This window comes from Coturnix japonica, chromosome 1, assembly GCF_054131305.1.
Source record: "Coturnix japonica strain WE chromosome 1, WE-NBRP24, whole genome shotgun sequence".
Classification (NCBI taxonomy): domain Eukaryota; kingdom Metazoa; phylum Chordata; class Aves; order Galliformes; family Phasianidae; genus Coturnix; species Coturnix japonica.
Window position 1 is genome coordinate 116,989,528 of NC_140663.1, and position 27,564 is coordinate 117,017,091.

The following is a 27,564-nucleotide window of genomic DNA, read 5'->3' on the forward strand; positions in this document are numbered from 1 at the left end:
TTTGTCCATTGTTGTATCTGGCTTTTGAGACATCTAAAATCTTTACTAGAGTTAGACTATACATTTTAAGCCTTTTGTGAATTACTGGCTTTCTGTTCCAGTTCCACAGTATTTGCTAGTATTATTAAAGCTTGTCAGAATTTGTTAAAAGCTCCTTTCCTTTCCTTTCCTTTCCTTTCCTTTCCTTTCCTTTCCTTTCCTTTCCTTTCCTTTCCTTTCCTTTCCTTTCCTTTCCTTTCCTTTCCTTTCCTTTCCTTTCCTTTCCTTTCCTTTCCTTTCCTTTCCTTTCCTTTCCTTTCCTTTCCTTTCCTTTCCTTTCCTTTCCTTTCCTTTCCTTTTTTTTTTTTTTTTTTTTTTTTTTAATATACATAACTTATATCAAAACAGGATTTTTGTAGGAGCAGCTAATTCCTTAGGTCTGTATCTTTCACGCAAACTCTTCTGTTCCAAATTATACTCTCCCTCATCATTATTAATTAGATTATAACTACACTCAAGAGCATACTAGAAGTTCAAAGGGACTATTGGTCTTTCTAACAGTACAGAGAGATTAAAGCTGCTGGTAGTCTAAATCAGGAAGCTTCATTTAAACAGTTAAGAAAACTTTTTTACTCTGCCCATTTGTGATATTTCTATGCTTTTTCCCTCATTACCGAGGTATCAGACTGCTTCAAATCCTCCATGCATTTATCCATTCAGCATGGCTGTAAGGTAGAAAACTTAGAGAAGCAATAAAAGAAGGCTTAGAGTGCTGTGCTAAAGATATGTAGGCAGCTAAAGATGAAGGTAGGTTCCTAAAGGGATTTTGAAAACCACTTATGTTTAGAATTACAGAGGGACTTTATGTCTGAGAGACTAGATATCTAGCTGTTACTTTAGGTACTGCTGTCCAAAAGCAATTTGAAAACTTTGGTTTTTTCTGTTTTTTAAAATGGATGTTACTTTTGCCTTTACTTTCTTTACTCTGCTTTCTTCCTATTTTCCTTTCTTGGCCATTCCTTATATTGAATCTTCTTTAAGATGCAGTCTTTTTGCTCTTCTCTCTGCTTCTCACTTCTGATACCTCTTCCAAGGGGCCATTCTAGCCCCTTGCCCCTCAGCAAAATAGGTTTAATAAATTGACTTTCCGTGACTAGTTTTTGGATTGTTTATTCAAATTTTTAGTTAAGTTTTCCTTTTATGGTTTATATGTGCTTCAGGTAAAGTCTGCTGTTGTTATAAAGTCACAGGTACAAATAAAAAATAAAAATAATACAAGTGCTTTATTTCTGGTGACAAGAGATAAGACTCAAGGGAACAGCATAAAGCTGCACCAAAGGGAGGTTCAGGTAAGGCATTAGGAAAAGGCTCTTCACCAGAGGGAACTGGAGCAGGATCTCCAGATAAATGGTCACAGCACCAAGTGGAGGGCTTGAAGATGCATTTGAACAATGGTCTTAGAAATGGGGTTTGAATTTTATGTGATTCTTTCTGGAGTCAGGAGTTAGACTCGATGATTTATGTGGGTCTCTTCCAGCCCAAGGTACTCAATGATTCTCTGGTAAGTATTCATGCAAGATTTCACAGTGTCTTTTATTGATTATTTTGGCAATTTTGCTGTAATATTTTTGTCATTTGTTTTTTTGTTGTTTTTGGTTGTTGCTTTTTTGTTGTTGTTGTTGTTTTTGGTTCCATCAACTTTTCTTTTTCTCTGCTTAGCTGAAATTAAAACAACTTATTCTTATTTGACTATGTAGAAGACAGTAATGTTTGATATTGACTTATGTTAATTTGTGAATTGTTTTTCTGAGAATCAAATAAGTGATCACAGTTATGAAATTATTTTTAAGAAAATTAAAGACAAGTTCCAAATGTTCAATATCAATTTAAAATCCTCTTGTTTGAGTGCTGATTAATCTGTGTATATGACTGACAATTCACAAAAAAATGTCTATACAAATCCAATATCTGAGCTATTTTGTAAAAGTTAAGTATTATTTCTGGAATGAAAGGTAAAGGAATATAAAAGCATTTACATCTTCTGTGGAAATTTGTGATACCGATTATAAATACAACCCATGAAAGGATGACTCCTGAAGAAGAAATTGGCCACTAATTCTAGAATATATATGTAAAAATGGTTTTATGCAAACTTTAAGGGTGATGCTACACTAAAGGCTCAACCTTAAGGAAAAGCTTTAATCAAGATAGCTAAAATCTTAAAAGTCTCATCCTATTACGGACTCTCAAATAATATTAAAGAATTCCAGATGGTCCAACATTGTGCAAAACTAATAAGATGAGATAGAAAGTTAACGGTATGATAAGACTTTCATATTGCATTAACCCAAGAATAACCCAGATACATGTTCTTTTCATACTCTGCACTGCCATTCAGTATTTGTTTTCACTATATGCAAAAACCTTGTAATTTTTACTATTGAATTATTATCATTATTGTTTTCTTTTTTTCATTAGAATCGTTCTTTTATTATTAATATTAATAATTTATCCTGGACTAGTATTCATTCTATGAATAGACTCCTGAGATTTTAAGAATAGTAAATTATCGGCTTTATGTTTTCCCTTAATTTGATTTTGAGCATATCAGACTAAGAGTCCAGCCTAAGCAATGCAGGTTGTGTAGGGGCATGTAAGGAAGGCTCTTCTCCTTCTCTGCTGCCTGTCCTGACTGCACAACTACTGTAAGGACTATAGCTTTCAGATACTCTCTCATTATATCTGATTTATTGGCTTCAACTCTAATTATTTTGCATTCCAATACCATATGAATTACTTTGTTTTCTCCTCAGATCGTTGCCACTGTTTTTTTCTAATTATTTTGGGGTCCCCTGTTTCCCTTCTCCAGAGGCATGGGTTTTGCGAAATCCCTCCACCTCACTAGTCATGGAACCAGGCTGAACCAGCCCATAAACCGTTGACACACATCTTTGTTTTGATAGACTCAACATGTTCTGTATAGGAAACCCTCAGTTATTGGGTCATCCAGAATACTTGGAGTTATTTTATTTCCTTTTGCATTTTAACTGGGATAGCTTTGTGATGCCATAGGAATTCTATAGAACAAGGATATAATGAAGAGTAATTGAACAATTTCTTAAAGATGTTGTAACAAGCAGTCAAGATATAGATATGCTTTCTGCAATGTTTTTAAACTTGTTTTTAAACACATTTTTAAATATGTAAGAACTAGATATTCTTAAGACAATTTGAATGCAATATTGTAATTGTAATATATTGTTATATATTGTAATTGTACAGTAAAAGAAAATCTAACAAAATATATGATTAAACATTATTAGTTTGCAATTCCATATCTGTAAACAAGCTTCCATATATCTTAGATATTTATCTTTTACTTAAAATGTTTTACAACTTCAAATATGTATTTATTTATGTTATTAAAAGCTATTCTTGTCTACGTGTGCATATGTAATTCAAACCTTCACTGGAAAATCAAAAAAGCAAAATGAACCTATTTCCTGCTGTTTTCCTTGAGAATCAGTAAAATTGAATGTGACATACATATCTGAATGAAGATAAAAGATGACAGCAGAGGATATTTGTAAAATAATGATTTTTTTTTAAGAAAGAAATGATGAGTAATGCCTTAATCTATATTAAATGTGCAGCTGTACAACTTTTGATTCAGGATGTTTGCTACTTCATACAGTTGCAATTGCGATGTTAAGAAATATAAGTCAATTTTCCCTAGGTCAATGACCATTAACTTGTGCAATTTATTGCTTGATTCCTTGCCATATTCCTTTCCAGGCATTCATATTGTTAAGAATGTTGCCACAGTTTCATTCTTAATTCTAAATTTTCTTTTAAATCTCTGTGCCACTGTCACTGCATTATCTTTTAAATGTTTCTCATCTAACAAATTGATTATTGTTGCTGATAATGAAACCAATAAAAAGTTTTGACGTGTAAATGTTGGATTTGGGCTTTTAATTTGCTTTTGTTTGTTTGTTTGTTTTTCAGCTGTTTATTTAATGTCTTTAAATCTTCTTCATCAAGCATTTTCTGCCTATTCGTGTGAATCAGTTCTGGGATAGCATATCACAATTTGACTGTGTTAGGTGGATGGTGACAAATTAATTGACCAAAAGAACTTTCATTTGACTTCACACTGTATCTGTTGATACTTTTTGGCTATTTACTTGTTTTGTGTAGAAAGAAAAAGAGGAAGAAATAACTAACAATAAAGTCAAAATCTGAAATAATTTATATTTTCTGATACTTCTGAAGTGTTCACTTTAGCCATGCTTACTGCTGAATTGCTTCAGTTTTTGCCTGAATTTAATATATTAATAGTTATTTACATATTTAAAAAAAAAAACAAAAAAACACTTGCCTGTTGCTTACAAAGAAGACTTGGGGTATATTATTTCAGATAAAGAGGTTTTTGATGAACCGTCAATCATAAAAGCCTGTACTGCATTGTTCTAAATTGAATCTATATTCTGACAATTGCTGACAAGTTTCTCAAAATAGCTGCTTGTCTGTGTGTGAGCAATCAGGCATAACTTTTCTATTCTGAAAAGTGCTTACTGAATTCTGCTTTATTACATGTTGATGCTCAGACAAACATTAGAGTCCCTCTGGTTAAATTAATCCAATGACTTCAGTTACCAAGCATTACATTTGCAAAATTAAATGTAAAAAATTGTCTATCTTTCTATATTGTTAGGTTGAAGCTATTAGATAATTTTTGGACTCACCCAAATGCACAGACTTCTTATTTGAAACCATCTAGTTGGAACTAATCCATTAGCTTTTATGGACATTGTCTTCCTTATTAAGTAAAGAGAGGAAAACCTACAATTAAGACAACCAGACCTTAAGAAGAAGACTCAGAGAAACATATGAGTTGGAAACAATTTCTAGAGGTCACCTCTTGTTCAAAACAAGGGCTAACTCCAAAGATAGATCAGTTACTTCAGCTTAGTTCTGAACAGCTCTGTATGTTAAACATCTTTCTTGGATAATCTGCCCCTGTGTTTGAACATCCTCACTGGGAGAAGCACTGTCTGTCAGTCCTATCTGAATATCTCTTTTTTTTCAAATTTGATCTCTTGCACCTTCTGTAAGGAAGGGTGTTTCTGAATGTTACCTACTATGAGGAACCCTTAGAATGGAGTACAGAAATGACATTCATTTAAATTCCCCTGGGTCATTCTCTTCTCCAGTGTAAATATATCCCACTTTCTCAGCCTATGTATGTCAGAAGATTTAGTTCTCCAATAAGTTTACCAACACTTTGCCAGTCTGTTTCCAATCCACCCTTGCCACTGTTGATTCATTTCCAACATGAGAGGTCCTCTGGGAATAGCAAGTATCATTCTACAGATTTCCTTTCTTATTCCAGCAATCTCTAGCTTACACCAAACCTTGCTTTATGCTAAGTGCAGAACATTGAATTTGTCTTTGCTGAACTTCATGAAGATTTAGACCCATTTTTGAAGCCTGTAAAAGTACCTCTAAAGGCCAGTCCCGTTCACCAGCATATTCCTATATGCTTTTTCCCCAGTTTGCAGAGAGTGTAATCTGGTTTGCGGCTGACATCACTAATGAAGCAACTGAACAATGTCAGTTCCTGTATACATCACTGATATTGCAAGCAGGTGATTGGACTTTGCACTATTGATCCTCTTTTCTTTTACAGCATGATAATCTAGCTATTTTTTCACTCACCAGTCCACACCTCCATAATTTTTCAATGATTATGTTACATGCAGATTATGTCAAAACCCTGGCTAAAGTAAAAGTACACGTAAACCCAATGCTCTCCTCTCATTCACACAGCCAGTTATTTCAGCTCCCAGTGAACAGCCAGAATGGGGCAGTCCTTGATGAATGATGAAATGGGAGCTATGTGTACCTGTAGTAGTGGCAGGGCAGTGCTGTCACTGACAGGAAGCCTTCCATGGCACTAAGTGGTGACAAGGTGGATACAGGGGCAGGATCCTGCCACCACAAAGTATCTTTAAAGCCAGGCATAGTGAAGAGTTAGATATGCTGTTGAGCTGGGGAACACATCAGATCAGCAGGTACGACGCTGAGCAGGTCCAGCAGAGACAAATGGTCCAGCTCTGAGCTGAAACTGGGCTCCCTGGATCCACTAGCACAAGTGTGTAGAAATCCCAGGGAAGGCTGGACCAGGCCTCCAAGGGTGCTGACTCCATTATTGGTAAATCCAAAAGGGATTCAGGCAATGTCTTTATGGGTATTTATTCCCAGAACATTCCAGAGAATAAAGTAGTGGTGGATGGACTATAACTCTCAAAATCCTCCTTCTCCTTGAAGATGATCTCAGTACTTGCTCTTTTCTTGTTAAAAAACAAACAAATAAAAAAACAGCAACAACAACTAAAACCAAACTATCTTCCCTGTTTCTCTGCCTGTCATAGCTTTTCGAAGAAGATAGAAAGTGATCAAAAAATAATTTCCATTCTGATGTGCCCTGTTCATCCCCACAGATTTCCCTTTACACACAAAACAGTCCCAACTCTTTCTGCCCTGCTTCTTTCTGAGCTGTGTGATCCCATGGCAAACATGTAGATTCTGACTTTGCAGTCCTGAGCATGAGTAGACAGACCCCAAGGGAGACAGGTAAGGTGACTGCAGTGCTTATTTGCATATTCAGGATTTTGATACACTGGTGTCTCGCTCCAATTTTGTAGGAGGGAGGCAAGGTTCTTTAATATGTATATACCCGGCGTGAGATTAAGAAGCAACGGTTCAAATGTTGATCCAACCAGTTTATTAGGGTCCTAGCTATTTTTAGGGAGATAGGGAAGGGAAGGTAGGCGATAGGGAAAGTAGGAAATATAAGCAAGGAGTCTTTGCAGAGAGCAAAAGAGATAGTCACCACCGTGGGTCCAGCGAGGTACACAGTAGGTTCGTTGATCTCAGGAACTCGTCTGATCACCGCGGGGGACGGGAGACAGTCAGGGAGCTCCGCAGCAAGCCGGTCCCGGGGGTTCTTCCGACGAGGTTTTCCCCTCAGGGAATTCTCTGTCAAAGGTGTCTTTGGGAGTTTGTCTCCCAAAGTCCCCAGTTTAGCGAGGGCCTTTTATCCCCCATTTCGGTGGGAATTTTTCCTCTTCGAAGTCTGAGAATTGCAGCTCAGCATTTTTGGGGGAAATACCAAACAAACACTTCTCGAAAGATGATTTACAACCAGCTTTTGTGACATTCCTGGCCACAGATGGGCCAGCAAGGAAGGAAGAGGGGGGTCTCTGTTGCCGGACACAAGCGTTATCGCCTTCTGCAGTGGTCCACTCCTTCGAGCAGCACCCCTGAGAAAGAGTGCTCATCCGGCTTCTGCTTATCTTTGCAATCATAAGCAGAGGTACTGTGACACAACAACACCCACCATTCACCCTCCTAGATAGTTAGCAGTCGCCAGTCTTATCATCAGAAAGGCCTCATGAAGCAAGCTTTGAGACAACAAAAGAAAACCAGTTCTGTCTTTCACACCACCCCGTGGCTCAAAGGTTGCTTGAAATTGATGCAAAAATGACCATTCACGGTGGTGAGGAAAGAAAAAAAAGTAAGCATAAGGGAAAAGAGGGATAGGTGATATGGGGGAATTAAATGTTAACATAATCATCATCATTCAATCAAAACCTTGATTGATAACACATTAAACATAAAGTTACTCGTAAGGTCATAATTATTTTCCATCAATATATATTCACTCATAACAAACCACTATATTAAATCTCTTTAAAATAGAAATTAACAACCTTAATACCATATAACTTTCCTTTAGCAATCCATACGTATATATACCATAAACAATCACAAAGACAGTGACAATAACTAATAGTATCAAACAAACAAGTAAAACAAATAAATAGGGGTATTTGTGTCAGCTGCTGTGCACTTGAGCATTTCCAAAGCCGTTCAATTGCTGAGAGATATAAATACTAGTTTGGCAAGTTAAAATACTGTTATAGTCTACCGAACTTTTCACAGGACAGTGTGTGGGATACCCCACAGTATAAACCATAAGAGGGATAATCCCAGAAACATACACGTCTCTTATCAAAACTTAGACATTTTTCAACAACCATGTTTTGTATGGAACTCCTAGACTGATGTGACACTGAAAAACATTAGTGCAAAGTGCTTTATAATAGATTTGTTTTTTGTGACCACATCTAACAGATATTAGATGGGTTCCTTGGCTCATTTCCCAATTTGTTAGGAATTTGGAAACACTATGGAGGAGTTACATGCAAACCATAATCAGTTTGACAAAAAGGGGTAAAAGAAGGGATCAGAAGGAATGGTTATCACTGTGCAGAAAGTACCAGAAATCCAGAATGACCTGAAAAAGAAACTATGAACCAAATTGTGAAGTTTTAACAGATCCAAGGACTGATATCAATCACAGTCCACAACTACAACAAACAAAAACATAATACTATTGCAACCAAGATATGTATCAACAAGTTATATTCAGAATTCTAGCACAATCACATCTTCAATTTTTCTGTCACAAAACACAAATGGTTAAAGTCAGCTATGAGCCATTCTGTGTTCAGTTATGGTCCCACGGGGATTTTCTGTAAAATAAAACAAGACAACAACTTGCCCTTTTGGGGCTTTGTTAATACCATTAAAAAATGAGAGAACAATCCATCGAGGAGTATATTTTACATTCCTTTTTCGGGGTGTCCTTAGCCTTCTAAGGATATTTGTTAAGGGATTTCATTAAGGTTAGGGAAACGCCTCATGTTAGCTGAGTCAGTCCACACAAGCTGGCCAGAGAGATAAGTGTTTCCCTAGCTTATCAGCAACTGGATCGTGACTCACAGGGGCAATTAGCAGGAGTGGGGAGGCCTTGGGACAGAAGGTGTTAAATCGAGGATCTCCTTTTGTTGTGAGCTTTCTAATAAACATCCACCCTTCACTGCCTTCCCCCCCCCCCACCTCCCTCTCATCTGGAGGAGGGGGTGAAAGCATCAGCTTTCCTTGAGCTTTTGTTCTGGCCACCAGTTAACTAATTTCTCTAACCTGACTGTGGGTAATCCATTCATCAAATCTCGTGGAACACCCTTTTGCCAGCCCAGTGTCCAGAGATGATTACGTTTATGATCTATATTTCGCCTACCTGTTCTTACTGGCAATGAGACCCTTCCTGTTCCACTGTGCTTTGGACTAGGTGGCCTAGGAGCAAGGGTGGTTGCTGCAAGCCTTACTTCCCCTGGTTCAGATTTACTGGAAGAAGCCACAGGCCCATATTTCCTTTCATAATTAATCAACTCTTGGGCAACCTCCCCCCATGTCCATACTTTATATCCCAACTGCAAATGGCCTGAGGTGCCAGTTCCTTCTAATGCTGCCAGGGTTCTTTCTCCCTGAGGCATAGTTTGTATTTTTCCTTGTAGTTGTATACCTATAGGTTTCAGTGATTCTGGAAGCCCCCTGATTAAAGGAGTCATCCTTTCAGGATCAACAGGCATTATCATAGGTGATTCATGATGTGGCTGCAGCTTTCTATCATACATCATTTGCAGACAAGCAGCTTTTTGAACACTTTCCACTAATTGATCAGCTGTCCCATTAATAGCAAGAGGGTCTCCCCTTTCTAAAGGGTTAAGACCACCTGCCCAATAGGCAGCCCTCTGTGTTAGGGACCAGGGAGCACGGTTGTTACCAGTAGTTAAAAATACTCCAGGCCCCCAATAACCTTCAGCTTCCTTTTCAGTTAACAGTATTTGGTCTCCACCAGTGAGACTAACCCTCCAAACATACTCCGTCTCTGATTCCTTTGGAGAGCGGCTAAAATCCTTTCTCAGTTTTGCTAATTCAGTGGCAGAAAAGGGAATTTCTTTAACATTCATTTGAGGGTCCAGATCCTCACTGTTATCAAACGTATATTCAGTTTTTATCAAAGGACGCAATTGGGCTGGTGAGTCCTCTAATTTGCCAAGCCCTTCCTTTATTCCTTGTAGTTCCTTCTGAGGAAAAGTTTTTTCTTGAGGCAAATTATGGACAGCAGTATTGCTAGTATTCTTATATGTTAATAGTTCCTTAAAAGCCATTTGCAACAAAACTGTATTATGTTGCTCTCTTTGTAATTGTTTTTCAAGGTTCACTATTTGATTCTGCAGAGTTTTTACCAATTCTTGCATTACTTTAACTGATTCCTGTAATGCTTGTATGGTTTGGATTTCTGCCGAATGCTTTTCATCTCGGAACACCACGGCAGCTTTTAAAGCAGCACCGAGTACCGCACAAATAAACGATTTTCCTTTCCCGGCTCGAGTATGAGCCTCATATTGTAAAACACGAATGCGGTCGGAAACACTCTGCAAGTTATACCAGTTTTGTCGTGCCCAATCCACGCCTGATAAAGAGGGCCGAGCATCATGCTTTTCTAAAAGGTCAATTAGCACATTTTCACTTTTCATAGTGGCAATAATTTCACTCATTTCTCAATACCCTAAAAGATACACACTAAGGGAAGAGAAGGTACACTTAACTCCTTACCCCTCCCAAGGGAGACAGGCACCTATCAAACAAATGCAAATGCTACAATCATTCCTCCTTTTCACAACAGACCAAGAAGCCCAATCAACACTTACAAAGAAAGTGTAAACACCTAAATCGCTCCTGGCTACCCTGTCAGGCCAGAAAAACTTCAAGCTTAAAGCCACACAAGTTACAAAACACTTCTAGGTTTCTCAGAAAGGAATAAACTTCTTGGAGAGGCACAAACGTCAAAAAATTACCTCCTCACTTCCCCAAGAGGTGCACACACAAAACTTTCAAATTCCAAAATACGTTACAAGTTACTTAAACCACAAAATGCGAAATAGTCTTCCCGAGGAGGCACACACGTATAAAACAAAAGCAAATAGTCAAAAGTAATTCATACGTCCCCGAGAGGTAAACACTTAAGCAGTAAAGTTTCAGAATGTGGAGCGATCTTCCTGGAGAGGTGCTCACATCTAAGTTACCAAAATTATCGCTCCTTGCAACTCCAGGAGGTACATACAGAAAAATTTTGGAGTTTTTGGAAGGACAACACTCTCACGGCGGGCATCCTGCCGACTACGCCAATAAAAAATGTCTCGCTCCAATTTTGTAGGAGGGAGGCAAGGTTCTTTAATATGTATATACCCGGCGTGAGATTAAGAAGCAACGGTTCAAATGTTGATCCAACCAGTTTATTAGGGTCCTAGCTATTTTTAGGGAGATAGGGAAGGGAAGGTAGGCGATAGGGAAAGTAGGAAATATAAGCAAGGAGTCTTTGCAGAGAGCAAAAGAGATAGTCACCACCGTGGGTCCAGCGAGGTACACAGTAGGTTCGTTGATCTCAGGAACTCGTCTGATCACCGCGGGGGACGGGAGACAGTCAGGGAGCTCCGCAGCAAGCCGGTCCCGGGGGTTCTTCCGACGAGGTTTTCCCCTCAGGGAATTCTCTGTCAAAGGTGTCTTTGGGAGTTTGTCTCCCAAAGTCCCCAGTTTAGCGAGGGCCTTTTATCCCCCATTTCGGTGGGAATTTTTCCTCTTCGAAGTCTGAGAATTGCAGCTCAGCATTTTTGGGGGAAATACCAAACAAACACTTCTCGAAAGATGATTTACAACCAGCTTTTGTGACATTCCTGGCCACAGATGGGCCAGCAAGGAAGGAAGAGGGGGGTCTCTGTTGCCGGACACAAGCGTTATCGCCTTCTGCAGTGGTCCACTCCTTCGAGCAGCACCCCTGAGAAAGAGTGCTCATCCGGCTTCTGCTTATCTTTGCAATCATAAGCAGAGGTACTGTGACACAACAACACCCACCATTCACCCTCCTAGATAGTTAGCAGTCGCCAGTCTTATCATCAGAAAGGCCTCATGAAGCAAGCTTTGAGACAACAAAAGAAAACCAGTTCTGTCTTTCACAACTGGGTATTAATTTTCTTCAACAAGCTTGGCTCTTCTGAAAGCTGAGAGGTTTGGTCCTCTAATTTCTTTCCTCGTGTTTCATATCTTAATATTCTCTTGATTATCTATTAAGATCCCAGCTGCAGCTGCCATCGACTATTGTATTCTCTACCAGTTCTTCTTGGGTGCCAGGTCAGGAAGAGATCATCCTTTAAGTTGTTCATCCAAAATCTACATCAAAACCAAACATGATTTCAGAAGTCTCCTGAACTGCTTGTACTAAGCCTTGTTGTCATCTCAACAAATGCTATGGTTACTGAAATACTCTGTGAGGTCAAAGGACTACAGTTGTGTGGGCATTTCTCACTTACTTAAAAAAGATTTAATTCAACTTCTTTTCTTGATTGCTCTGTCTACAGCAGATGCCCACTGTGCACGATACTCCCTTTTGTTTCTTAGCTGATCCTGATGCTAATACTCTTGCTAGCTCTCAAACTTTTGACAAATGTGTGAGTGATAAATAGTTGTAACTAAGAGAAAAATAGCTAGCATTGTGTGAAAAAATAAAAATCAAAATGAGGTGGAAGTGCACTTAGACATCTACTTAAAAAGAACTGCTGACGAGTACGGAATTATAGGCAACACTGAAGCTAAATATTGAGTGAAAGTGTACTATTCATGTGGCATATTCCTCAGGACAGAAATTAACATCAGCTGCTGATTTTCTAAACTAAATATGCTGTCAGGAATGTTTTTTTTAAGAGACTTGTCTGGAAAATCATAAAAGGATAAATAGTTGTTTTCTCTCCTTGCCTGGAGTGGACGACTCTAGGATACAGTAGGACATTGCAGTCTGAGACTGAAGATAAGACTTTTCAGTGACACAAAAGCCAGTGAGGCTGTTGCTATTGCTGTCAGTTCATTATGGAAAGATGGGTATCCAGGCTTGATGTGACAAGGTCTTTTAGTTCTGGAGTGGTTTCCTGAAAAAAATAATATTGCCCTGGTATGAGAGTGAGTAAAAGCTGAAGATTACAGAAATTATCCATTCTTGCTTTATATTGTGACACTTTCCTTGAGAATTAATAACTGAAATCTGACACAAACTTTATTTCATACTATGCATAGCACAGTCCCTGCTGGACAAGTCAGTATTTCAAGCCTGACTTTTTTGGGGGGGAATATATATGTTCGTATTTTTGTTTATTTTCTGCTTTCCATTTTCCAGCAATAAAACATTATATTTGAGCAATAAAACATTATATGTTGAAGTTTTGCTAACTACTGTAGTTTAAAATCATAGCTTCCAAGAGGAAAAACTTGATGTTTACAAATTTTTAGGTACCTTTGTATGCATGCATCTGTGTGACCAAAAAACCAACAACCCACAGGAAACACAAATGAAGAGTATCAATAAGAACTTAATTCTAGGAAATGACTTTAGAGTCGTTCTGTAGTTTCTGTTGTTTCAGTCATCTTCTTCTTTTCTTTTGGTGTTACTATTTTATGGTAAAAAAGAAATTCAAGGAAATAATATTTTGAGCAGCACTGTGTGAGAGAAAATAAAATAAAAGCATGTGTTTAATTTGTGCATTTTTTCATTAAGTAAGCCTGACAGAAAGGGAAAAAAAAAAAAAAAGTAAGGCTTAAATAAGATCACAGTGGTGTTGTGATCGTGTACTTACTGTAAGTTTGTTCAGTGGAGTTTTGCTTCATCTTTCTGAATTCGTATTATGTAAAATAAGAGAGTTTTTACTGAAGACCCTCTTGACCATGGAAAGCAAGCATGCTGGCATATTTATAAAGGACTAAGTGTAAAATGTTTTGCTGACTTAGCGTGGCTGACTGCTGAGAGTTGACCTCCAAAATGCACACCCTTGTGTGTTTTCTTGCAATACTGATAGAGGATTATGATATAAAATTGAGGAAAGGCAATATCAAATGAACTAATTTGTCAATTATTTATTGCTGTGAGATATCTTGGACAGCAGGTCTGGGAATATATGGGATTAATACAGGGAGCAGATGAACCCTATACACTGAGTTATTTTCCATGATACATTTTATTGGAATTCACATCAGAACCATCACAATGGTAATCCATAACCCACAGTGTGCTGCTGGTGAAGCCCATGCCCGGAGGCTACATCAATAGCTCGTTACATGAGCCTTCGGTGCTCACTCACCCTGCTAGTGTGAAAATGAGAACTGTGGGGTGAATCTTAATAGCTTCTGTCAGGCCTCTTAGGACAAGTGTTTGTATGACTTCACTGGCTTCTCATTTATCCTTGCTATCACCACCTATTCATCTCCCTCCTGGCTTTGAAGGTGAAAACCTTGATTCTCCTTCATCAGAGTTGACAGCAGCAACAAAGCTTTCTCTCTTATGCTACAAAACTCTCTGTTCCACAGCACTGAAACATCATTTCCTCAGGAAAAACAGAAAACCAAACAGTTGTTTTTTTTGTTTTTTTTTTGTTTGTTTTTTTTTTTTGTTGTTTTTTGTTGTTGTTGTTGTTTGTTTTGTTTTGTTTTGTTTTTGGTTTGGTTTTTGGTTTTTTTTAAATCTAGGAGTACCATTAATGAATTGTGGTTTTCAAGGTGATAACACATTTAATCTTTTTTGTTTGTTTGTTTGCTTGTTTGTTTCTGTTGTTTTGACACAGATATAGGTGTTCGCAATATTGTTTAGTTTACATGGAATATTTACAAGAGGAATGGCTTTTGATTTGTTGATTCCAGTACATCAAAAGCTATATTAAATGTTTATCATTGGGTGATATCTTCTTTCAAAGGTTAAACTTCAAATATTTTTAAGAATTGCTCTATTTCAAGAAAGAACTAACATTTCCATTAGTCTGTACAATACAGATGATCAAAATGGATGATAGCTATGGTTGCCTTTTGGTCTTGAATATTTGAATCAATGTACTCTGGGAGGAACTGTTTATATTTCTGAAACACTAAGACTTTTCTGCTTGACACCTTTTGTAAAAAGCAATGTCTGTGCCATGGGACATACACTGTGGACCCTTTCCAAACTTCTTCTCCATGTAATTCATCCTGGCTGAAACTTGCTTGCTGAGTTTCTATGTTTAGGAGAAGGAACAAATAAGTTGGTCTTCTCTTAATGATCAGTCCCAGAATAAAAAGTCTTCTTGGAATTTTCCTCATGTTTTCATAAAATTTTGTTCTGCATTAACTGAGTTTATTTTGTTATTGAGTCTCCCATTCTTTTTTTAATATGGCTACTTCCTCACACATCAAAAAAAAAAAAAAAAAAAAAAAAAAAGCATTTTTTGTCTGCTTTCTTATTCTTCTGGATTTTTTCCCAAATCTTCTTTCAGTGTAGATGAAAATTTGATCTTATTATTTTGAATCACAATATTTTTAGAGATATATCAATATATAACATGATATATCAATATATAACATGAGCAGTTCCTTGAATTTCAAGGGTATATCCCTGACAAAATAGTCCCTACAGCCCCTCAGTTCAGTTGTGGATTCTCTGTCTTCTGGCAGACGCGTGTTCTTTTAGCACCAGTCTCTGTAGCTTTCTGTTATCTTATACTATCTGTGGACACTGGCCTTTTTCAATGCTTTACTTTATGACAAGGATACACAATGTTACAAAGATACTTAAAGAGAATCCTTCTGGAAAAGAATGTACTATTGTCAAGGGTTTCATCTCTATGTAGAGCAGGAACAGATGATCTGGACATTATTTATTTTATTTCTTTACTTCCAAGCCAGACAGTTTTTCAGGCCTGCCAATAAAAATCCGACTGTACTTGTATGTTCACAATTAATGGGAAAGGTCACCATCTGTCAGAACAGAGAAAACCTCTTCGGTGACTTTACAGACTTTTATGAAGATGACAAGAAACATAAGCAGCTTGTTTTGTTTTTCTTTTGACATGGCAATCATCAGTTGCCAGTGACTGCCTCTTATTTAATGAACTGCAAGGCACAACCACCATGCAATGTCATTCAATAATCAGAGTAAGCTAAGGAAGATTCTGTACACTAACATTACAGCTTTTCAAGAAAAAAAGAAAAGGAAAAAGAACAACAACAACAACAAAAAAATAAAATCCAAAACCAATTAATCCATCAGCAAGGAAGTTACAGAGCAAATATATTTCCATAAAGAACTACTTCACTACTTCTCTGGTCAAGAGCAGATGTCTTTTTGTTAGAATTAAAGAACGGCCTGGGTTGAAAAGGACAAAAATCATCTGTTTTCAAACCCCCTGCTTTATGTAGGATTATATGTTCCTCATTAAACTTTAACTTCATTTAAAATCCATCCTTGATACTCTTAAAGTATTTACTAAAGTGAATGAGAGCTGTAAAGCACGATTGAAGCTTTCCTCCTTGGGGAAGCAGCTTGACCAATTTACATATTATTTACATACATATTATAAACATTATTATTAAATATTTTATATTGATATGCTATTCAAAATGTCACATCTTATTTTTGGTCTGAACACTGCATAACACTAATGGCTATTTACAATCCTAGAAGAAAAATAAAAACAAACAAATAAATAAATAGATAAATAAAAGCCTGCATTTTCTGGTTTGGTTGCTTGTAAAAATAACTGGTTTTTGTTTGTTTGTTTGTTTTGGTTTTTTTTTCTATGTTCTGCTCTGTTCTGCAAAATTTTAGCTTTCAGAGTTTTGGAGTTATGATAGTCCCATGGAAATGAATTTCTTATGAAGCTACACAACCAATCTTATATTTTCCTTTTGGAATGAAATACAACTTTCTAAGCGTTGAGACTGAACTTCAGATCCAGTTTGATGGTGGGGATGGCTTTAAAAAAATGGAAGCTGAGAGAGTTGCAAGGCAGAAAGGCTTGTGAAGATGTGAAGATGAGAAGGGCCCTGAACAAAAGTCATGTAAGGAGTTGCTGAGGGAGCTGGGTTTTTCAGTCTGGAGTAGGCTTGGGGGAGACCTTATTGCTCTCTACAACTCTCTGAAAGGAGGCTGTGATGAGATGGGTGTTGGCCTCATCTCCCAGGTAACAGCAATAGAATGGGAGGGAATGGCCTCAAGTTGTGCCAGAGGAGGTTCAGGTTGGATATTTGGAAAACCTTATCTCCAAGAGTAGTCCAGGGGAGTGGCTTTGTCCCTTGAAGTGTTTAGGAAATGTTTAGATGCTGTACAACAGGACATGGTGTAGTGGATATGGTTGGAATGGTTTGATAGTTGAACTAGATGATCTTAGTAATCTTTTGAAACCTTAATGATTCTGTAATTCTAGGATCCTAAGATTTTGAATAAAACAGAGCTGTTTTTTATGGTCTTTTTCTCCTCATAAAATTCAGCTATCAGCACTTGAAAGACAATGATTTTCATTGTTGAATACGTGTATAGGATAAGAGTTTGTGTGAGACATCCTAACTAGGGCTTCCTATTAGTGGCCTGAAGTCTGAAGAAAGAATGGAATGAAGACCTGTCTCCATATCAGGATGCTCAAGATGCAGGCATGCACTCAGTTTAATGGCTGACCTCTTAAGAACTGTGGAACAAAGTCATGATTATATTTTAAGACACTGCACTCTCATATTATCCTCTCTGCAGAAGACAATATTAATATCACAGTCTTCCTCCTCATTTGAAATTTAACATTGCCTTATAATGCTATTCCTAAATTTTGCCTTGATGAAATGAAGACGTGGAGCTCCTCATTGAAATAATTTGTGTATCGGAGAATAGTTTAGGACAGAGTTATACAATAATATCAATTGCTTCAAATGGAATTTAGTTTAATAAATGGGACTTAAAATGGGACTAAAAATGGAGAAGTAATAAATCTTGTCTATTCCAGAAGAAAACTTTCTATTATTCTGGGAACCCTTTGCACACTTAGCCACCTAGCTTGTGTTTGCAGTGAAGACATTAACCTTTAACATTACCTAGATGTTTGCTAGACTTAAGTATACAGTCTTGAAGGAAAACCCAGGTAAGGACAAGGCCCAGTTACTACTTCCTCAACCTGACTGAAGCATGGTCAAGCCTTTTTCAGAATCAAATCTTGCCTGGAGAGTGTCCATGTTATTTTTTCTTTCTTCTTCATGTGTACTCTGACAGCCTTATAAGTAAGGATTTCTTCCAAGTCACTGCCCAGTGAGCACAGAAGTAGCACACCATGCTACATAGTTTTGTATTCTAATTGCAATGTGTTAACTATCCTTTGGCCAGCATTTGCTCCACCTGATCATGTCTACATGTTGACTTGTGAATTTTCTGCATTCTCAATCAAATGCTTCAAGGAAAAAAAATATAGCACTTAGGTATAAGATATCAAAAAATCCTGAGGGATGATACCAATGGTCCATTTATCCCAGGGGTCTGTCCGTAACAGAGTCAGTGGCGGCAGGTGGTACTTTAGCATGTATTGTACATAAGCTACTATTATTTTTCTCACATTAAGAAGACATACTAAATTGATGACTTTTCCACAGATTCATAATCTTATCATTATCTATCTTTAACTCCAGATGCTGTGTGAATTTGACTGGAACTGTCCCAGGCCTTTTAACTTGAAAATTAGCCAGGTGTGGATCTACACTCAAACTTTCCTTCAGCGATGAAGGTAAATCACATAATAACTGAGCAGAACTCTGCACTCTATCACAGTATATCACAGCAAGTCAAAGAAAAGAGTACTTGAGATGCTCCATTCCACCACTCCTTCATTTCCTTCAAGCTGATATGATATGTTGGAGACAGCAAAGGACAGAACAAACTTTAAGACCATAACAACTCCCTGAGGGAATGAAAAAGCTTAAGATATTTACTCTAGAAAGAGTCATTCATGTACTTCAAGGCTCTTTTTAGTCAGTAAAGATGCTGTTTGCCAAACACTGTCTGTACTTTCAATGTGATATACAGACATATATAGGCAACAGGGGATATGGGCTGCATCACTGTGGGAAGGACGGTAGAAATCTGATGGGCAGCTCATCTTTTCCATGCCAGTCTCTCACTTCCCACCCTCAAAAGAACGGGAAAAAAGGCCCGTGAGTTAAGGACAAGAACACTCAGTAGTTACGACCGTGTGAAAAGTAGACTCTACATAGAATGTAATAGCATTCATGTAATTTATTGTCAACTAACAACAGATTGGAGCAGTGAGAACTAAAAGAAATTTCCATCTGGATGGAAATGAATGAAAAGTGGATAAATGGAAGCTATGGGTCACAGAATAGCGGAATCATAGTTTATCACCAGGTGGAAGAGACCCACAAACACCATTGAGGCCAGCTTCTGGCTCCACACAGAACCACCAAAAATGAATATTTCTGATAGCTTTGTCCAAATGCTTATTGAACTTTGACAACTTGGTACCATGACCACTGCCTGAGGAATCTGTTCTAGTGCCTGTTCAACCCCTGGTAAAGAACCTTTTCCAAACATCCAGTCTGTACCACCCAAGCTGTTCCTGTATACTCTTCTTCCGCTCTGATAGATAGGGCAGCCTCAGTCCATGAGATCAAGCCGGGTATCAATATCAGAAACACTGATGAAGTGAACAGTGTGTCGTGTAAATAGAGCTTTTCTTTTGTATTTAATGTTTCACTGTTAGCAGAGAAGCTGAAAAGATCAATATTATTTAATTACAAAGCAAGCAGAAACCACACTGTCTCTTAGTGATTAATAAATGTAGACAAGCATTTAACTGCTATACATTTTATCCAAGTTCTGACCCTTCCAGGTATTACTCTTCATTTATGGCCCTGGAAGTAAATTATAGAATCATAGGATCAGTCACAGAACCAAAGAATTGTAGAATCACAGAATCATAGAATGATACAGATTCGTAAAATGGCTTGGATGAAAAGGACCTCAAAGGTCATCCAGTTCAAACCCACTCATGCCAATGAGCAGAGCTGCCAAACACTAGATCAGGTACAAGATCAGGTTAATGAGGTTCCCATTCAACCTGGTCTTGAACACCTCCAGGGATGGAACATCCACAGTATCTCTCGGCGTCCTGTATCTGTACCTGTACCTCACCACCCTGTCAGTGAAAATTTGCACCAACATCTTATTTGAATGTACTCACTTATAGTTTTAAACCATTCCTCCTTGTCCCGTCATTATCTACTTGTATAAAAAGTTGATTTCCCTTCTGTATCTGTGTATGTGTGTATGTGTAGGGATACTCTGTTGGATCTCAACTCCAAGATGAGAACATGGTTCTACTCAAAGTCCCCTCAAAGGGTCAGGGAGTACCAGTTATTCCTTAGGGGACCTGCTTCACCTCTCTGACCATCAGCATTTATTTTGAGTCACTTTAGGATATTTGAGACACTTTGACATGGACAACCTGTAGAAGAGGTGAATGAGAAAAATCTTTCAGGAGCATTCATAGGAAAGAAATAAGAAAAAAACAACTTTGAACATTTCAAATGACTCCAGAGAGCTATGTCTAGTTATGCAAGTCAAACCCAAAAGGGGAAAAAAAAAAATCAACATAGAAGTCATTTTGTGCTGTGTCATACACCCAGAGTGAGATTCATTTCAACAGTAGGGTAATAAGGGTACTCTTTTCATCAAATTCTTTAAAATAACTAAAAGTCATGTGCACTTTACCTGGAGCTTGTTGGTGACTTAAATAAAAAAACAAAACAACAAAACAATGCCATAGTGTGGAAAATGAATTCAATGTGCTGCATTTCTTGGAAAGGACATAAATGTTTGCAACCTTAAGAATTATCTGATGATCTTGATCAGTCTTACAGCCCAATGTAGGAGATGTACTGAATAATTGTGTTTCACAATTCCCTCTTCATCTGCATCAGCGGAAACCAAATTCAGGTTTACTGTTTCAGTTGTGAGTGACCACAGGCATAAAAAATGAGAAAAATTCAATTCTAAATTGCTAAAAAAAAATTAAATTATCATCCTTATTTGTGTCAATAAACATACTACAAAGTTGCCCAAAATGTGCAGCTACTGAAGAGCAGATCTGAATTAGAGTTCATGAAATTAAATTAAAACTTGGAAAAAAACATAAGCAGCATCAATTAATTAAAACACAGAACTCGAGGTGAGGCCTCACCAATGCCGAGTACAGGGGCAGGATGACTTCCCTAGTCCTGCTCACCACACCATTCTTGATACAAGCCAGGATGCCATTGGCCCTCTTGGCCACCTGGGCACACTGCTAGCTCTTATTCAGCCGACTGTCCATCAGCACACCAAGGTCCCTTTCCATCTGGAAGCTTTCCAGCCACACCTCCCCAAGCCTGTAGGGTTGCCTGGGATTGTTGTGACCAAAATGCAGGACCCGACACTTGGCTCTATTTAAACTCATGCCGTTAACCTTGGCCAATTGATCAAGTCTATCCAGGTCCCTCTGTAGTGCTCTTCTCCCCTCAGGCAGATCAACAGTCCCTCCCAACTTAGTGTCATCTGCAAGCTTACTGAGGGTGCACTCAATCCCCTCATCCAGATGCTCAATGAAGATGTTAAACAGAAGCGGCCCAAGCACCGAGCCCTGGGGGATGCTGCTCTTGACCGGCTGCCAACTGGATTCCACTCCATTGACCACAACTCTCTGAGCCCGGCCATCCAAACAGCTCTTCACCCAGCAGAGCGTGCACCCATCCAAACAACAGGCAGCCAGCTTCTCTACCAGAATGTTATGGGGGAGAGTGTCAAAGACCTTACTGAAGTCCAGGTAGACCACATTGACAAAGGAAGTTGGACGAAAAGGTCGAAAAGAATCTGTCTTCCAGATTGGTGGCTTTCTCACGTTACCCTTATGTTTCAAGTCCTACATCCAGGTACTCGTGCTGTTTGAAAGCACCATCTTAGAGGCAGCCTTGATTTCTCCAGCCCCGATCCTTGTGACACAAGAGCTCTCCTGCTTCTCCCTGTGATGGGAGACTGAATGGAAGGCCCTGCGAAAGTCTGGGTAGGTGATATCACTTGCTGTTCCTTTCCCCACCTGTGCTGGGAAAAGCAGGGAATGGGACTGGGGGATGTCCCGGCGGTGGGATCCTGCCTCAGCAGAACTGAATGGCAGTTCTGATCCACATATTTTAACCTGACTGAATCTGACACTAACGACAGAAGCAAGGGGCCTGTGGGAAAACAAATGTATGTGCCGCAAGTTGTGGTGCAAGGTGTTCTCAGAACTGCAGCTTACAGAGCCCAGGTGGCTTCCTTTTTGACGAGGAGAGGATTAACTTGGTTATTTTAATGAATCTATTTCCTTTCTGTTCATCTTTCATACTACCTCTCAAAAAATCTGTGGATTCTCAAGTAGTATTTCTTGCTAAAGAGAATACACGTGCAGCCTGTGCTTTTGTCGGTGCAAAGGATCTTCTCATCATCTCTGTCTGTGTTTCTATTAGACCCTGAGGTGGAGCAGAGTGGAACACAGGCTTGGGTGAATCTTCAGTCAGGAGCAGGGACGCATCGTGCTCATCTTAGGTGTCTGGATAACAACAAGAACAGAGAGGTAAGTTTCATAGGGTTGCTTGCCCATTTTATTTTATTTTTCATTCATGATGCATAGAAGCATTTCCCAGACAAAGTGAGCATTTGTCAGCTGGACTTTCTAGAAATGACCTAGGCAGTGAAATCGGTTTGAAGTATCCCAAAGAGCCCTGCAAAAGAACGCTGAGAGTTAATCAGGCACCCTCCTTTGGAAACCTGCGGTGTCTGTCAGCTCTTCAGCTGTGCCCAAACACCTCCCATTGTGCTGCCACATCAGGATAGAATTCCAAGCCCACAGTGAGTTCTGGAATGTTGTGGTGCAGTGTTGGAATCACATGTGACCACATGGTCTTGCCTCCCCCCCTTGTGAGGGGTCATGGTGGACCAGGCTGGTGGCCTTTCATGATGTCATAAGCGGCTGGATTGAGGGGAGGAGCGGTGCGTTCTGTGTTCCTTTGTGGGTGAGCAGGAGTTTCGAGTGGTTGTTTGGCTTGTTGTTCTTGTGCGTTTAGTGCCTTTTTCTTCATACCATCTTGCGCAGCAGCTTGTAGGTAAGCTGAACCAGCATGGGATGGACGGGTGGGCAGTGAGGTGTTGAGAACTGCTGACTGTCGGAGCTCACAGCACCATATTGCTTACTCTTGACCGTCAGACGTAATTCACCCCTGGTACACATGTTCCAAAGGGGGTGTCCGTAAAGATGGCACCCGTCCCATGCTTCTTCTGTTGTCTTCTTTGCTCAATTGTGGAAGCATCATAAAATTGCTGGGCGGACAGTCATCACATAGCCTGAGACTCAGCATGTCTTGCAGCAAGTGGATGGGACAGTTGTGCTGTGTGCGTTATTCCATGGCTGTCTTAGCCCTGCTCACTGACTTGTTCTTTCTCTCTCCTCTGCCCACCCTCCGCCCACTGCCTCGGTGCAGCTTTTGCTCTCAGAACATCTGAGCAAAGTGACAAGGAACTGCGGCAGATAGCTTGAGGTGATCTCGTTGCCAGGTACGTGCCATGTTTTGTCCCCCCACATCACTTTGCATGCTGTGGGTTTCTTCACTGCCCTCCAGCTTAGCCCTCAGAAGGGTGCTGTCTAATGCCCTGCTATCACACTGTCAGAGCGCTCTGGGCAAATGCATCTGCTGCTCTGTGCCAGAGTCCCCATCTGCTGGCTGAGGGATAGCAACTTGGTACAACGCTGCCTAATAGGCTGTCACGTTGGAATAGACTGAAGCAAGGGTTAGTTTCTCAAACACCTGCTTATGTCGCAGGGTATGCAAGGGTAGTTCTGAAGAAGTCTCTCCATACTGTGCTGTGTGAATAGAGAAAACAGAAGTGTGATTTTGTTCTGTTCCAGCTGGTCACACCTGCTGTGATGGGCGTCGCGTGCAGCAAGATCAGCCGTGGGCCTGACATGGCGGGGACGGAGGTATAGTATGAAGCTCTGGCTTGTCTTTGTTCCCTGTGTTGAGCCAGCAGAAGGAGCCGCAGATGTACTCTCCTGCAGGAAAGAGTGGGCCAAAGTGGGCCAGGCCACCTGACTGCGCCAGTGCCATTGCTGATTAGTCTGTATAAATAGAGATGCATCTTTGCATGGCCTGGCGATCCTGCTGCACACCAGGATAAGAAACGACTGTCATGAGACGTGCAGCTCCTTCTGAAGTGCTCCTGATAAGGACGGAGAGCATTTCCTGCAGCTTTCTCTGCAGATGTGCTCCTCACCTTGAAACCCTCCTTGTTTGTCCTCAGCTCTTGACCACGGCCTGTGCTCTGTTTTGCAGGCTGACAACATGTGGAAGCCACAGCTGGTGCATGCAGAGTCATCTCTCAACGTTCCAGCGATTGCAGCGGCCCATGTTATTAAGAGCTACGTCACCCAGGCACCGGATGAAGTCTCCCTGGAGGTAAGTAGATACAGGCGTTCCTTGTTGTCATGCACGGGAGAGTACAGGGTGTGAATGCCTCAGGAATAGTCTCAGACACCTTCAGAATGTCTCGTGAGGTGAAGCTTCGAGGGTTTGGTTCCAGCTTAGACTTGTGCTGCGTTGGGAGGAGTTCAGCCATCTCTCCAATATGGTTTGATTGGGCATTTGAACCTTCTGATCAAGCAGATCCTGCCCAGTATGGGAGACTGGTCTCTGAGCAAGAGCAGACTGGGTGTGAAGCGTGCAGATGTGTTCAGAAAGCCCTGCTAACGGATGCCCATGGTTAAACTAGAGCTCTTCCATAGCCTTTGGCAGAGAGCCTGCTGCTTTTCAGACCCGTTTCCTACTGCATGGCTGTATTGTGTATGTTGTGTAACTCTTGTACCTCCAAGTTCAGTTTACGAAGGGAAAATGCCTTGGGGGCTGCATTGGTGCAATTGCTGTCATGCTTTAGGATATTCTGCAGCGCAGAAGAAGGCAGTTATTTGAGCTGTGTTTTCCTCACAGCTGTGCTGAATCTGAGGTTGACGTTTCAATCTCTTGCAGGTGGGAGACGTGGTGTGCATTACTGATATGCCACCAAAGGAGCTGAGCCCCTGGTGGAGAGGCAAGCGTGGCTTTCAGGTATGCACATGCTTCCAACTAGAGAGCGCAACTTCAGTAGAGTCAGGAATCTAAGATTGGAGCTGCTCTGCCTGCACAGGAGGGCTTCTGGACGCAAACGGTTGCCCTGTGTTGGTGTCAGAAGACCTTCCCTTTGGCTCTGGGCTTGGGCTAACGCCCACCTGTCTTTTTGTTCTTGTTACAGGCTGGATCTTTCCCTAGTGAGTGCGTGGAACTCATTAGCGGAAAAGTTCCTGAGTCCCTGGTCGATTCCTTGCGAAAGCCAGGTACGCATGTTGCATTTGATAATGCGGGTTAGTAAAATGGGGCCAGAGCGTGGCTTTCAGGGGTTTTGTTAATGCATGAGTTGAGCAAGATTAGCAAGAGGACTGCATTAAGCTCCATCAGAACACGCAGAGATCAGGCCCAATCCCACTGTGTTTATTACTGGGCTTGGGGAAGTCACTGAATCCTCCTCAAATGGCTTGGGATTGGAAGGGGCCTAAAGGATCCTCAGGCTCCAAGGCCTCTGCCTCAGTCTGGGTCACCAGCCTGCGCATTTAGTAGGAGACGAGAGCAGGCTGTCCAGGACCCCTTCTGACCTGGCCTAGGGCAGTTGCAGGGATGGGGAAAATCCGTTCTTGCGTGTCCTTGTTGGGAATGTTCTTCCCATTGTTCCATGCTCTGTCGAATGCATTAAGCTCGGTCTCATCCAACCGATCCAATCCTGAAATGAACTGGTTTCTTTGTTTTGTTGCGCAGTGCCAAAGAAACGGGGTAAGCTCCTCCCCTTCATTCGCTCCTTGGTGAAGGCCCGGCCCCAGAGAGCGAAGCAGCCGGAGCCAGAGAAGGAAGGGGTGTTTGGGTGTGACCTGGGGGATCACCTTCTCCGCTCTGGCCGTGATGGTAAGGAACAGCCTATTCCTGAGATCTTCCTCCATTGGGCATCTAAAGATGAAAGGGAGATCATATCCAGCAATTGTTTCAGCCTGAAAACGTAGGAAGCCTTCTGGCCACAGAGAGCATCCTGAATCCTTTTCCTAGCTCTTCTGGTCATGAGATTGGATTCCTCCATTCCTGAGGGAGCTGTGATGGGACTTGCAGTGTCTGTGGCTTTGCCAGAATTACTTTCTCCAGGCTGTTGATAGGTCGTGGCATTTCTGGAAAGCCAAGAACACATCTCTGTGCAGTTTCCTCACAGCTGTCTCTGCCAGCTTTCTCCTCCAAGGAGGAAGCAAGCGGTAGACCGGTTGGGCTTAGTGGATGGGATGTGAGAAGAGCACGGCCTGAACCAGGACTTGAGTAAGAAGCTCAGCTAACCGCTGGCTCTTGTTCTGTAGTCCCCCAGGTCCTCCAGAGCTGCTCTGAATTCATCGAGCAGCATGGCGTGGTGCGGGGGATATACCGCTTGTCCGGCGTCACGTCCAAGATCCAGCAACTACGGTAAGAGTGCTGCGACTGACACAGCTGTCAATAGGGGCACGTGCCATGCTGTGTGCGTTCAGAGCAACCCCTTCCTTTTCTTGACTGTATTTTGTGTGGCTTTGGACTTGTTTTCGTCTTTCTCAAAGCCCTCTGCCCAATTCTGTGTCATTCTCTGCAGCCATGAATTTGATTCAGAGCAGCTTCCCGAGCTTAGCATCCGTGACCTTCACAGCGTGAGCTCCCTAAGTAAGATGTACTTCAGGGAGCTCCCGAACCCTCTCCTGACTGACCAGCTGTATGCCAAGTTCTCGGTAAGCACAGGGCAATGTCTTGGAAAAGATATGTACCTCTTCCCTGGGCGTCCTGGCTGAAGGTTGCAGCAGTGCCCCAGCTCTGAGGTCTTATTTCTGTTAGCCCCATGAGGCATGTCTTTGCCACATCCTACCTCTCAGTGATGCCACTTCTGGTGGTGCCATAAGGTGCTTATTTAAGTTATTCACCATGCTTGCGAGAATTCCCCTTCCTTTGCTGTTCCCAACTATTGGTAGAATGGGGTTAATAGCAAAGTGGACTTGGAGACGAATGCCTGCTGCGAGGAGCTGCACTGCGCAATCAGGCAGTAAAGCCCCCCAGAGCTTGCACTGCTTGGCCTTGATGACACAGGCTGCGTGCTGCGGTGTTCCCCTGATGCCTCTTGGAAGGCACCAAGTCTGCATCAGTGCTGACCACCAGCGCAATGTCCCCACGGTTCCCAGACCTGTGGCAGCTATCTAGGCTGACTGGTGTCTGACTCCCTTCCTGCCTTTTTCCAGGACGCTGCCGGTGCTGCTACAGAGGAGGAGCAGTTGCTGAGAATGAAGGACGCCATCCAGCAGATGCCCGCTCCTCACTACAGGTCAGTGCTGTGCTCAGTCTGCGGAGCTCAGCCCTGCTGCCTTTCAGAGGATGATGATGCGATTCCAGGTGTTGCCTCACACCTGCAACATCATGCATCTACACGCTGAAGCGGCTGAAGGCTGCATCAGGTCAATTGATTGGGTCAGTTCCTTGGCACTGGGGCACGGTTGGTGCAGCCAATGGCTGCGGCTGTGCTTTGCAGGGCTTGGTGCTGCAGCACTGGGAACGTTTTATCTACTTCATATTCAGGGACGGTAGCAATGACATCATCTAGCATGAAGTGAGGTTTGTTTTGTGCACTGCAGCACGGCTTGCTTTTTGGTGCTGAACATCTGCCCCTCTTGTTTTCCAGGACGCTGG

General features: G+C 41.0%; 1 protein-coding gene across 1 annotated transcript; it reads right to left on the reverse strand.

Annotated features, from left to right (window-relative positions):
- Window positions 1-6,790: 6,790 nt before the first annotated feature.
- LOC146762661 (uncharacterized) lies at window positions 6,791-11,905 on the reverse strand. The gene has a single exon (XM_085550977.1). The coding sequence runs from the start codon at window positions 10,452-10,454 to the stop codon at window positions 8,982-8,984; it is 1,473 nt and encodes a 490-aa protein (XP_085407103.1). The 5' UTR covers window positions 10,455-11,905; the 3' UTR covers window positions 6,791-8,981.
- Window positions 11,906-27,564: the final 15,659 nt, after the last annotated feature.